At 48.2% G+C, this 14,037-nt stretch overlaps 2 protein-coding genes across 2 annotated transcripts in view; both read right to left on the bottom strand.

The window, feature by feature from the left end:
• Window positions 1-617: 617 nt before the first annotated feature.
• Window positions 618-5,607, bottom strand: slc30a10 (solute carrier family 30 member 10). Its single transcript, XM_067421563.1, has 4 exons — window positions 4,768-5,607; window positions 3,236-3,286; window positions 2,333-2,572; window positions 618-1,151 (listed from the first exon to the last, which is right to left on the bottom strand). The coding sequence occupies exons 1-4, from the start codon at window positions 5,258-5,260 to the stop codon at window positions 727-729; spliced, it is 1,209 nt and encodes a 402-aa protein (XP_067277664.1). The 5' UTR covers window positions 5,261-5,607; the 3' UTR covers window positions 618-726.
• Window positions 5,608-8,450: 2,843 nt separating this feature from the next.
• The window catches only part of ypel5 (yippee-like 5), a 5,714-nt gene continuing 127 nt past the window's right edge, over window positions 8,451-14,037 (bottom strand). The window contains exons 1-3 of the mRNA XM_067421564.1: window positions 14,013-14,037; window positions 12,013-12,177; window positions 8,451-9,726 (exon numbers count right to left, since the gene is read on the bottom strand). The exon at window positions 14,013-14,037 is cut by the window's right edge and continues 127 nt beyond it. Coding sequence (XP_067277665.1) covers window positions 9,502-9,726; window positions 12,013-12,153 — 366 coding nt within the window. The 5' untranslated portion in view covers window positions 12,154-12,177; window positions 14,013-14,037 and the 3' untranslated portion in view covers window positions 8,451-9,501. The remainder of the gene's footprint in view (window positions 9,727-12,012; window positions 12,178-14,012) is intronic.

Below are 14,037 nucleotides of genomic sequence, written 5' to 3'. Positions count from 1 at the left end.
AAAACTCTCTTCATTTGGAGTTATTTTCCCCAAAACAAGACAATTACTTTTGCTTGTCTAGTAAATACTTCTTAATGTGAGATTTTTTAGATGTTTGGACTAGAAACAAGACAGAAACACTGAGTAAGAAGAGCGTTTTGTGCGGTGTAAGCAAATGAAATCTTTACTGTGGGCTGTAATATGAGCTGGACGTGTGGAGAGAGATTCACTTTTTACACAATAAATAATCCGATGGTGGAGTTTAATGACGGAGGAGCTCCAGATCATCAGCGGGCGTTGTGGAGGCACAGGATTCAGTCTTTGGTGTTTCTCAGATCACACACTGCACAAAATGCTCTTCTTACTCAGTATTTCTGTCTTGTTTCTAGTCCAAACATCTAAAAAATCTTAAAACAAGAAGTATTTACTAGACAAGCAAAAGTAATTGTCTTGTTTTGGGGAAAATAACTCAAAATGAAGAGAGTTTTTGCTTAAAATAAGATAAATAATCTGCCAATGGGGTGAGAAAAATAATCTTAATTCAAACAGAAAACAAGATTATTTCTCTCACCCCATTGGCAGATTACTGATCTTATTTTAAGCAAAAACTCTCTTCATTTAGAGTTATTTTCCCCAAAACAAGACAATCATTTGAACTTGTCTAGTAAATGTATTGATACAGATATTCTGATTAGAAACGAGACAAAGACACTGAGTAAGAAGAGCGTTTTTTGCAGTGCTGGAGCTTCAGAACTTAGTGCTGTCTGTGGTCCGGCTGTCCTTGTCCCGCATGTCAACACTCGCATCCCTGGAGGGCGAGGCTGGGTCTCCATTACACACACTCACTGAGGACGGGTCTCCGTCACACACACACACCGAGGAGGCTCCGTTTGGACAGCAAGAGAGCTTCACACACGCGTCCGATACACACGCGGCGCTGCAGGAGTCCGGCTGGGCCTCGGCTCGCTCCATCTGCAGGGTGAGGCTGTGGACTCCGGCCCGGTGGAAGAGCTCCAGAACCTGGCCATGGAGCCCGGAGCGGCTCGCCCAGCACACAGCCTGATCCGGAGACACGCGCACGTGCAGAGTCCCCACATTACGGCCTTTAGCCAGCTCCCATACATGAGCCTCATGGACACTCAGCACACCGGGCAGCTTACACACGCTCTCCACTGGGGACACACACACACACACACATGAGCCGTTCCACTCGGCATGACATCAAAATGGTGCACAGGATTATTGTCTTCAAGGGTGAGTTCAGCCAGTAATGTGCAGTGTGTGATTAATTCCTCCTGTGGTTGGCCAGCCGTCAGTCCTCCGCTCATCTTCACACACAGATGAAGATATTAGTGTTGAAATCCGATGGCTCAGAAAGGCCTTCATTGACACCAATGTCATTTCCTCTCTCAAGACCCATAAAGGATGCACGCAAGAAAACTCGTCTGGAGTTTTATATCATCAGTGAATGATGCGTTCGGTGAGCTGCATATACTCTCCAGCTCTGGTTTTGGTCGTAGTTTGTCTTGAAAAACGGAGATATTTGCCGATCGTCGTAGGAGAAGTCACACTGCAGGACTGCCGCAAATCTGCTGACACGGCCAGAATTTCATCTGAGGTCAAATTTGATCGCAGCGCTCATTAATCGGCTGCCGGTCAAACTGACGGATAAAGACGTCAGATTTTAGCCGAGGATCAGAGGAATCTTTTAGGATCTGCAAAATTAGTCTCAGACGGCCAAATCGTGGCCAAAGTGTACCCGTCGCACAGAGTGTACCTGGCTTTATATAGTGATGGCCGATTTCAGAACAAAGCTTCGAACCGTTATGAGTCAGTGAATCGATTCATGATTCGAACCGTTATGATTCAGTGAATCGATTCATGATTCGGATCACGTGTCAAACTGCTGAAATCACGAGACTCTGGCGATCCGAATCATGAATCGATTCACTGAATCATAACGGTTCGAATCATGAATCGATTCACTGACTCATAACGGTTCGAAGCGTTGTTCTGAAATCGGTCATCACTATATAAGTCGTTATTTAGTGTTTTTGCGCACTAACTCTATTCTGGCCTCTTCATCAATGATTGTAGAGCCGCTGTAGTGAGATGGGCTTTGTAACGACGTCTTTAGTGCCTTTATGGGTCTTGAGAGAGGAAATGACATTGGTGTCAATGAAGGCCTTTCTGAGCCATCGGATTTCAACACTAATATCTTCATCTGTGTGTGAAGATGAGCAGAGGACTGACGGCTGGCCAACCACAGGAGGAATTAATCACACACTTTACACTACTGGCTGAACTAACCCTTCAATCGCTGATATCTGTGTGTGTGTGTGTGTGTACTCACGGAGGGGGCTGAGCTGCAGGTCTGCAGGGCTCATCTGAAGCAGTATTCCGGCCGTTTCTTTGACCAATGGGACGGCTGAGGACATGATGATGGCCACCATGATGAGCGTCAGACTGGGGTCCACATAGCACTGCCAGTTACACGGACTCTCAGGGGTCAAAGGCCACACGTAGAACAGAGCCGACGCCACCACCACCACCACCGACCCCAGAGCGTCGTTCAACACGTGGAGCAGGACGCCTGCGGAGGTCAGAGGTCAGTGAAGGACACCAGAGGTGGGCAAACTACACAACTCTATTACTGGAGTAAAAGTACAGAAGAACAACCTATCATACAACCACTAACTCATTTAAATACTAAAGTTATAAAGCTGCTGTCACTTTAAGGCCGAATGCACGGATCCAATACACTGATACACATCTGATATTCTCACACTGTTCACCTTCACTGAAGACAGAATCAACTTTGTTTATGTGAATCCTCCACTAAATGAGCATTTGGACATCCGTCTTCTTCTGTCATTTTGCTCTAAACTATAAATCAGTGTTTAATAAATGCTGTGAAATCATTGAACTTCACGAGACTCTACAAGAGTGATTCCTGAAAGGCTTTCTGCAAAAACCCAAACACCTTTTAAAGAAGAAAAAAATCATCACTGACTTTCAAAGCTGCGACAGAAACGACTTTCCACTTCGAGGACCTTGATAGAAATGTAGTGGAGTAAAGAGGACGATATTTGTCTTTCAGATGGAGTGAAGTTAAAGTCAGAAGATTACAGAAAAAATAATACTCCAGTAAAGCACAGAGACTCAAACAGTGAACTTCAGTACAGGACTCGAGGAGATGAGCTGAGGGACTGTCCCGCTCTGGGAATGACCGAAGCTCCAGCGGCTGGACTCTCACCTCGGATGTTCAGCGGAGGGCCTTCTCTCTCAGCCTTCTCGTCCTGCAGGCCTGAGGATGAACAGCAGCAAACGGTTATTTGTACATTTAGTTGAATAAGTTGGATCAAAGCATCTTGATTTAAAGGGGTACTTCAGCGCTGAGAAGATGAATCTGTATTTAAACTGGGTCATTAATGTAGTAGAAATGTGAAATTATTTTTGTATTTGGTGCCTTCTAGACTGAGAAAAGACAGAAGATGTATTTTTGTCTCATGGGGATGAAAGACTACAATTCCCAGAATGCTTCACTGCCTTATGAGGCCACGCCCACAGCCACCGCTACTGGATTACTGTGACTGAGAACAGACACTACAATTAAATACTGAACGTGTGTTTAATGTAGCGATCGAGTCGCCGCGTGAGTCTCACCGCACTAACTCGGAGTCAGATTACATTTACCGTCATCAATGAGCTGATGAGCTCTCGTGATGAGAGCTGCGGTAAACACACTCGCGGTAAACACACTCGCGGCATACATTCACAACGCGCGCTCAGTCTGCCGCGCCGCGCTCAGTCTGCCTTTGAAAGCTTAACTTTCATAGAAATTAATTTGAGAAGTTAAAACACTTACTTTGCTTAGCATCGCTCTGTTAAATGCCTGAGCTGAGTGTGATCTCCATCCCCATGTGCGAGTGTTAAACATGAGGAAATGGCTCCCTCTGCTGGCTGGAGGCTTCAGCCTCTGGCCAAACATTCCTCAGATGATGCTAATATCCTCAATTTGGGTCATGGGAGTAACTTTTCCAGAAATAAAATACATAAATCTCTCGTCTCAGGGGGATATGAGAGGGGGAGCACAATCATTCGAACATACTCCAGGGTTTCTACTGATGGAAAGCCATATGCTAATCGCTGAAGATACTCTTTAAGGATTTTTAGGTGTTTAGACTGGAAACACTGCTTTAGAGGGAAAGCAGTAAACACTTAAACACTTTCCATAAACACTTAAGATGTTTAAATGACGTTCAGCGAGCCCTGTGAGAGAATCATTCCGGTTGCCGGAAAATAAAGATTCAAACGGTTATGAATCAGTTAATTGATTCATGATTCGGATCGCCTGATTTCAGCCGTTCGACACGCGATCCGATGCTGAATAAAGTCGTAGTTTTTGTTATTTTTGGACCCAAATGTATTTTGGATGCTTCAAGAGACTCTAATTAACCCACTGATGTCTCATATGGACTACTGTGATGATGTTTTTATTCCCTTTCTGGACATGGACAGTATAGTGTGCATACACTTGCATACGCTCTCGGACTAAATATAAAATATCTTAAACTGTGTGTGAAGATGAGCGGAGGTCTTACGGGTGTGGAGCGACATTAGGGAGAGGAGTTAATGACAGACATTTCACTTTAGGCTGAACTAACTCTTTACTGTTAGGGATGTTTTTGATTGGTTCTCGCGTTCAGATGGTTCTTTAGTAGCTAATTACAGCCAAATAAAAGCAAATAACTGCGCTATTAATTCATGCATGATGAGGAGGATCACCTGCGTTCTCGTCCAGCGCGTCCGCGTCCTTCTCCGTGCGCGGCACCGACGCGTCCTTCTCCCGCGGCGGCGCGCACAGACAGCTGTAGTCCTGGAAGATCAGCAGCCCGACCACATTGACGGCCAGCCCGAGCGAGCCCACGACCAGCACCAGAAGCGGGTCATCGATGGCCTGCGGGAGCGCGAGCCTCTTCAGGGACTCCATGGACACGGAGAAGCAGAGCGCGCCCAGGAACACCGCGTTGGCGAGCGCGCCCACGACCTCCGCGCGACCCATGCCGTAGGTGAAGCGCCCCGAGCCCGCGCGCCGCGACACGCGCGCCGCCGTCAGCCCGACGCACAGTGACAGGATGTCCGACAGCATGTTGAAGGAGTCGGACACGAGCGCGATGGAGTTGCCTATGTAGCCCGCCACGATCTCTGCCACGAAGAAGATGACGGTGATGACGAGCATCAGGATCAGGCGGCACGTCTTCCCGCTGTAGCGGCCCATGCTCGCTCACGCGTCCCGAGGATGAGGATGAAGATGAAATGTGTGTGTGGAGCTACAGGTGCGCGCGTCCGGCCGCTGAGGATGATGATGAAGGTGTGTGTGGAGCAGCAGGTGCGCGCGTCCGGCCGCCGAGGATGATGATGAGGATGAAGGTGTGCGAGGAGCTTCAGGTGCGCGCGTCAGTCCGCTGAGGATGATGATGAAGGTGTGCTCGTGTGTCGCTGCTCAACACCTGGAGGCTCGAGCTGCCGACCATGAGTTAGCACTTTTTCCCCTCCGCGCACTGATGGTTGCGAGCGCGCGCGCGCTGGTGTGTGTTGTGTTGTGTTGTGTTGTGAGGGATTCTTGTCATTGTCACCTTTGGACACACGCACACACACACACACACACGCACGCACACACACACACACACACACACACACACACACACACACTACCCATCTCAGGAAACATTCTGCATTTTTCCTTTCTCATAAAAACTCCTCCTGTGTGATTTATAAGCCTTTTGTAAAGTGGGGCCATGGGTAATGTCCTCATATTTCACCCTCTCCTGTAATACCTGTGTCATACCCATGGCATTATACACATTTGTGTCCTCATATGTCACACAAACAAGCCCACACACACACACACACACACACACACACACACACACACACACACACACACACACACACACACACACACTCATCCAGCTGGTTTTGTTCCTGCTTACAGGGTTAGTCAGTGAGCTCTGCAGGTCAGCGGGGTCGTGCGTCTGCGTGCTCAGCAGGACTGTAAACGAGTCAAATATTAAATCATGGCAGATTACTCCAGACTTTCATCGCCATCATAAACCTTCGCGCATATCTGTGTGTCCTTAAACCACGAAAAACTGCGCTGTGGGACCTGTGTGTGTGTTCTTCATATTAAGATATTCACGCGGTTATGCTCTCGTTTCTAATGTCTGAGTTTGGAGTATTCATGCAGGGTAATTATTAACAAAATTAATTCACACACTCACGTTTGTTTTTGTGAAATGTGGCAATAGGCTTTTATATACTGCACAAAACGTATTTTCTATCCCCTTACACTGCCCCTCCCCCTAAACCAACCCATCACACACACACACACACACACACACACACACACACACACACACACACATGCATGCATTATTCAACTTTATTACAAATTCTTGCAGACATGAGTCAGATGATCAGTGTTTTATCAGTTGTGTTGACTGTATTATCCCAAATGTCTCCAAAAATGTTTAAATCCAGTGCCTGTAACCAGGACAGGTTTGTGTGTGTGTGGGTTGCCTATCAGTGACATCATCATCCGGTGTTATTGTGTAGTAACCATGGCAACACTATTGCCGCTTTAATATCTGATGTGTTAGACACTGTTTGGATCATTGATGAAACTAATGATTGTCCTCCAGCTCAGCACCGTTAGTCTTATTGTTTAATCTGCTGTTGTTGATTTACCGCTCAGTGCCGTGTGTTACCGCCTAATATGATCTCGCTCACCGCAGTGTCAACAAGCGGCTCAGAGTAGTGTTATAACATCACTTTAACACACTCACATGTGTGTGATGGGATAAAACAGCGCTGTCACACACACACACACACACACACACACACACACACGAATGAAAGAAGCATAAGCGTTCACGGCTGATTAAACGCTCCGCCCACTCAAGAGTTAAGACACGCCCCTGTTCTGCATACTTACATACTGTGCCTTTAACTGAAAATGATCAGGTTATCGAAACATAAATACTGTCCTAGCTTTAACAAACCAAACCAGAAAACGCCTTAACATGTTAACAGCAACATGCAGCTCACACACATCATCAGAAACGCTCCTAAACTAGCACAACGAAACATTCATCGCTACTAAATCTCCCCTAGCGCTAATCTTGCTCAAAACAGCATTATATAACACTTCATTTAGCATTAAAGCAAACTAAAGGAAATGAGTTCACACAACTCAAAACCATGAGACTCAGTTAAAATATACCAGAGCTGAGAACAGGAAACTCTAAATAACTCTCAGAGTTAATGTGACTGAACTCAGTCATCAAGCGATGGGAAGGGCTCTCAGCCGAGGCATCGCGGAGTCAGACGCCGTTTACTACACACTGATATGTTCTGTTTATCTGTGTGTGTGTGTGTGTGTGTGTGTGTGAGGAGGATTCGCATGGGTTTCATCATCCGCGGTGTGTGTGTGTAGCAGGTTTTTCCGTGTACGTGCGCTGAGCTTGAATGACTGCGGATGAAAGATGAAACCTTTGTGTTAATGCACACACTGAGCGGAAGATGATCCACGTAAACGTGCACAATAAATCTCTTCACTGCCCTCTGCTGGAGCTCACACACACACACACCAATCAGGCAATAGTGTTGATCCCCTGACCCGTCTCTGATGGACTCCTGAATGTCTGGCACCAAGATGTTAGCTGCAGATCCTTTAAGTCCTGTAAGTGGGGACTTGTTTGTTCAGCTCATCCCACAGATGCTCGATTGGATTGAGATCTGGGGAATCTGGAGGCCGAGTCGACGCCTCAAACTGGTCGTTGTGCTCCTCAAACCATTCCTGAAGCATTTGTGCTTTGTGTCAGGAGCATTATCCTGCTGGAAGAGCCACAGCCACCAGAATACCGTTTCCATCAAAGGCTGAACATGGTCTCAGCAATGCTTAGGTAGGTGGAGCGTGTCAAAGTAACATCCACATGGATGGAGGACCCAAGGTTTCCCAGCAGAACATTGGCCAAAGCATCACACTGCCTCCGCCGGCTCGCCTTCTTCCCATAGTGCATCCTGGGACCATGTGTTCCTCAGGTAAGCCACACACACACACACACACACCCGGCCATCCACGTGATGTAGAAGAACACGTGATTCCTCAGACCAGGCCACCTTCTTCCATCGCTCCGTGGTCCAGTTCTGATGCTCACGTGCCACTGTTGGTGCTTTCGGCAGGGTCAGGGGTCAGAGGTCACCCTGACTGGTCCATACGCAACAAACTGAAGGGCAACTGCGAAGCCAGCCTTCGCTCCCCACGGTCATCAATGAGCCTTGGCCGCCCATGACCCTGTGGCCGGTTCTCCACTGGTCCTTCCTTGGAGCACTTTTGATGCCTTAATGTTGTAAATGTTGTGCCCTAACCTCAACTACGATTAGAAACACCACACAGACAAACATGCTGAACAGAAGAGGCTTTAATGATATAGAGAAGCAGAAAACGCTGGACGTCTACATCACAAGCGAACACTGAAGAGAAACGACCATAAGCGTCTGAGGAATGTGCTGAGATTTACAGCTCAGTGTTTCTCAAGCTTTACACAATAAACACATCACACACACGAGCCAGTAATCGCATCGGGAACAAATGCGGCATTCCTCTGAATGCTGGAACGGGGAGAGGGAAGAGTGTGTGTGAAGAGTGTGTGTGTGAAGAGTGTGTGTGTGTGAAGAGTGGGTGTGATCCACCGGCTGATGTATTGAGAGGTCAAAGGACAGCAGAAAGCCTGTTCAACCAGAGACGCTGCAAATCTTTCTGAACTGGTTGGTTTAGCGGACACGGCTGCAGGGAAAGGGACACACACACACACACACACACACCACCGAGGGCCTACAGCCATTCAACATTATCTCTGGACAAGAGGAGAGACAGTGAGAAATGAGCTGTACACACACACACACACACACACACACACACACTGCTGTGCATGCAGTATTCATGTTATTGCTGAGCTTTCCTCGTGTCACGTCTTCAGCTCTTTATCAGTGAACGTTAAGCAACACACACACACACACACACTCCTCTGAGATGCGGATTCGTTTCCGTCCTGTCAGCGCGAGAGAATGTGTGTGATCATGTGCTTCGTCATCATACTGAGTGTTTTATGAAGAGAAACTCATTATTATACAAATCTAATCAGTTCGTCTGCAAAACGTGTTGCGTAACGCTCACATAAAACTGAAGACACACACACACAGCTGCAATAACAGAGCGCGCCACACATACACAATGGCAATAAAAGACACACACACACTCTCTCTCTCTCTCACACACACACACTCTCTCTCTCTCTCTCTCTCTCTCTCTGGGTGATTATGGGAGTAATCACGTCCGACGGCCTCGTCACTGAATTAAAGCAGAGATTTGTCAGCGTTGAATGTGTGTTTATTGGTAACTCTATGTGAAGTGTTGTGTTGTCCAGAGGTCAGCGGGTCAGAGGTCAGCGGCGGGGCTCAGGAGGCGTCTGAGGGCACGTGCTCCTCGAACCCTTCGCTCTCCCGCACCAGCGCCCGCTCCAGGATCACTCGGCCCTCTTTATATCTCTGACTGTCCTCCGTGGCGAACTCGTAGATCCAGCCCAGCTTACTGTTGCAGTTCTTACAGCTCACATCTCGCACCATGTGCCGGCCCGTCAGCATCACACGGTCCTGCACCTCACTGTACTGCAGGTTCACCACCTGCACACACACACACACAGTCAGACAGATCTTTTCTGTGTTGATGCTGCAAATTTGATTCTTGACTCAGCTAAATATTACAGATAAAGCACACTCATGAGTGTGTGAAAGAGATTGAGTGTGTCTGTGAGTGAGTGAGTGAGTGAGTGAGTGTGTGTGTGTGTGTGTGTATACACACACATTGAGGAAAATAAGTATTTGAACACCTGAGAAAATCAGTGTTAATATTTGGTCGAGTAGCCTTTGTTTGCGTTTCCAGAGCTCAAGCGTTTGCTGTAGTTCTTCAGCAGGTTTGCACTGCAGGAGGGATTCTGGCCCACTCCTCCACACAGATCTCCTCTAGATCCGTCAGGTTTCTGGCCCACTCCTCCGCACAGATCTCCTCTAGATCCGTCAGGTTTCTGGCCCACTCCTCCACACAGATCTCCTCTAGATCCGTCAGGTTTCTGGCCCACTCCTCCACACAGATCTCCTCTAGATCCGTCAGGTTTCTGGCCCACTCCTCCACACAGATCTCCTCTAGATCCGTCAGGTTTCTGGCCCACTCCTCCACACAGATCTCCTCTAGATCCGTCAGGTTTCTGGCCCACTCCTCCACACAGATCTCCTCTAGATCCGTCAGGTTTCTGGCCCACTCCTCCACACAGATCTCCTCTAGATCCGTCAGGTTTCTGGCCCACTCCTCCACACAGATCTCCTCTAGATCCGTCAGGTTTCTGGCCCACTCCTCCACACAGATCTCCTCTAGATCCGTCAGGTTTCTGGCGTGTCGCTGAGAAACACAGAGTTTGAGCTCCTCCAAAGATCCTCTATTGGGTTTAGGTCTGGAGACTGGCTAAGCCACGCCAGAACCTTGATATGCTTCTGACAGAGCCACTCCTTGGTTATCCTGGCTGTGCTTCGGGTCACTGTCATGTCGGAAGACCCAGCCTCGACCCATCTTCAATGCTCTAACTGAGGGAAGGAGGTTGTTCCCCAAAATCTCACAACACATGGCCCCGGTCCTCCTCTCCTTTATACAGTGCAGTCACCCTGTCCCATGTGCAGAAAAACACCCCCACAGCATGATGCTGCCGCCCCCATGCCTCACAGTAGGGATGGTGTTCTTGGGATGGTACTCATCATTCTTCTTCCTCCAAACACGTTTAGTGGAATTATGACCAAAAAATTCTATTTTGGTTTCATCTGACCACATGACTTTCTCCCATGACTCCTCTGGATCATCCAAATGGTCATCGGCAAACTTAAAGCTCCCCTGTGAGATATTCCCCATCTAGCGGTGTAAAGGTTTATGACCATCCAGGGAATATTAGTTTCTGTTCCTCTCAATTCTGATTTCGTTTTAACTCCTACGGTGGCTGATTTAGTCCAAGATTAACATGCTTCCAGTTCGACCTCGTCCATGAGTGCCATCGAGTGTTAAACGCGAAAGGCGAAGCTTGAGTTTACGGGTATGTCCCTCTGTGGCTACTGTACTTTCAAGATGGAGGAGCAACATGGCGGCCGGCACTCGAACCCCTCACCCGTATGGGTTTCCAACGGCAGATTATAAACTTACCAGAATTAAGTAAATATACATTAATGACCACATATAGCTTTAAAAGAACTAAATGATTTTAGCTAAGAATAAACTAAAGTTACACGGTGTAGCTTTAAGACGGGCCTGGACATGAGCTGGTTTAAGGAGAACCTTCAGGCCATGCATGATTTCAAACCGTGACGTCTGAGTGTATTACCAGCAGTAACCTTGGAAACGGTGGTCCCAGCTCTTCAGGTCATTGGTCAGCTCCTCCGTGTAGTCTGGGCTGATTTCTCACCTTAGGATCATTGAGACCCACGAGGTGAGATCTGGAGCCCCAGTCTGAGGGAGATTGACAGTCATGTTTAGCTTCTTCCATTTTCTAATGATTGCTCCAGCAGTGGACCTTTCTTCACCGAGCTGCTTGGCCATTTCCCCGGAGCTCTCTCCAGCCTTGTGGAGGTGTGTGAGTGTGTGTCTCGTGTCTCTGGACAGCTCTTTGGTCTTGGTCATGTCAGTAGTTGGACTCTTGCTGATTGTATGGTGTGGACAGGTGTCTTTATCAGCTAACGGCCTCAGACAGGAGCATCTAATGTAGGATAATAAATGGAGTGGAGGTGGACATGTTAAAGGCAGACTAACAGGTCTCTGAGGGTCAGAACTCTAGCGGATAGACAGGTGTTCAAATACTTATTTTCCTCACTGTATATGTGTGTGTGTGTGTGTGTGTGTGTGTGTGTGTGTGTGTGTGTGTGTGTGTATCGTACCTTGTTGAAGAGGAAGGCTCTCCCTGTGGCTCCAGTGAAGCGTGTGGAGATCAGCTCGGAGCGGTTCGTCAGGATCGTGTCACAGTTAGCGCAGGAGAACAGACGAGTCCCACCGATGTGATCCAAGAAGATCCGGCCCATGATTCCAGCGGCACACACACACTCCTGTGAGGAGAGACGAGCGGTGTTCAGTGATCACACACACACACACACACACACACACACACACACACACACACACACACACACTCCTGTGAGGAGAGACGAGCGGTGTTCAGTGATCACACACACACACACACACACTCCTGTGAGGAGAGACGGGCGGTGTTCAGTGATCACACACACACTCCTGTGAGGAGAGACGGGCGGTGTTCAGTGATCACACACACACTCCTGTGAGGAGAGACGGGCGGTGTTCAGTGATCACACACACACACACACACACACACACACACTCCTGTGAGGAGAGACGGGCGGTGTTCAGTGATCACACACACACACACACACTCCTGTGAGGAGAGACGGGCGGTGTTCAGTGATCACACACACACACACACACACACACACACACACACCTGTGAGGAGAGACGGGCGGTGTTCAGTGATCACTCACACACACACACTCCTGTGAGGAGAGACGAGCGGTGTTCAGTGATCACACACACACACACACACACACACACTCCTGTGAGGAGAGACGAGCGGTGTTCAGTGATCTCACACACACACACACACACACACACTCCAGTGAGGAGAGATGGGCGGTGTTCAGTGATCACACACACACACACACACACTCCTGTGAGGAGAGACGAGCGGTGTTCAGTGATCACACACACACACACACTCCAGTGAGGAGAGACGGGCGGTGTTCAGTGATCACACACACACACACACACACTTCTGTGAGGAGAGACGAGCGGTGTTCAGTGATCACACACACACACACACACACACACACACACACTCCTGTGAGGAGAGACGAGCGGTGTTCAGTGATCTCACACACACACACACACACACACACACACACACACACACACACACACACACACACACACACACACACACACACACACACACACACACACACTCCAGTGAGGAGAGACGGGTGGTGTTCAGTGATCACACACACACACACACACACTCCTGTGAGGAGAGACGAGCGGTGTTCAGTGATCACACACACACACCTGTGAGGAGAGACGGGCGGTGTTCAGTGATCACACACACACACACACACACACACTCCTGTGAGGAGAGACGAGCGGTGTTCAGAGATCACACACACACACACACACACACACGTTTGTTTCACTATATAAGTGAGGACATTTGTGCCCTCGCAAGTATTGCTAAACTAGGAACACACTCTCTCTCTCTCTCACACACACACACACACACACACACACACACACAGAGACACACTGTCTCTGTCTGTCTGTCTCTCTCTCTCTCTGTCTCACACAATCACACACTGTCTCGACACAAACACACACACTGTCTCGACACACAAACACACACACACACACAATCTCTGTCGGTCTGTCTGTCTACAAACACACACACACACACACACACACACTGTCACGACACACAGTCTCTGTCTGTCTGTATCTCTCTCTCTCTCTCTCTGTCTACACACAAACACACACACACAGTCTGTCTCTGTCTGTCTCTCTCTCTCTCTGTCTCACACAATCACACACTGTCTCGACACAAACACACACACACACACAATCTCTGTCGGTCTGTCTGTCTACACACACACACACACACACACACTGTCACGACACACAGTCTCTGTCTGTCTGTATCTCTCTCTCTCTCTCTCTGTCTACACACAAACACACACACACAGTCTGTCTGTCTCGCTCTCTCTCTGTCTACACACACACACACACACACTCGACACACACCAATAACGCGATCGGATGTGTTTAACCGGTTATGGCTGAACCCAGTCTCTTCATTATCTGTCGCTATATTAAAACTCTTACCAGTCGATCGAGATCTTGTGTTTGT

Source organism: Pseudorasbora parva, chromosome 17, assembly GCF_024679245.1.
Source record: "Pseudorasbora parva isolate DD20220531a chromosome 17, ASM2467924v1, whole genome shotgun sequence".
Lineage (NCBI taxonomy): Eukaryota > Metazoa > Chordata > Actinopteri > Cypriniformes > Gobionidae > Pseudorasbora > Pseudorasbora parva.
Note: the sequence above shows the minus strand (reverse complement) of the source record. Positions and strands in the feature narration are given on the sequence as shown.

What these genes read in the sequence shown, in the direction of transcription:
- slc30a10 (XM_067421563.1), bottom strand. Translation starts at nt 5,260, where the DNA reads ATGGGCCGCTACAGCGGGAAGACGTGCCGCCTGATCCTGATGCTCGTC. An exon ending in CCCTCCGCTGAACATCCGAG is followed by an intron (nt 2,573 to 3,235) that starts GTGAGAGTCCAG and finishes TGACCTCCGCAG; the next exon opens with GCGTCCTGCTCCACGTGTTG. An exon ending in CCTGCAGCTCAGCCCCCTCC is followed by an intron (nt 1,152 to 2,332) that starts GTGAGTACACAC and finishes GTGTGTCCCCAG; the next exon opens with TGGAGAGCGTGTGTAAGCTG.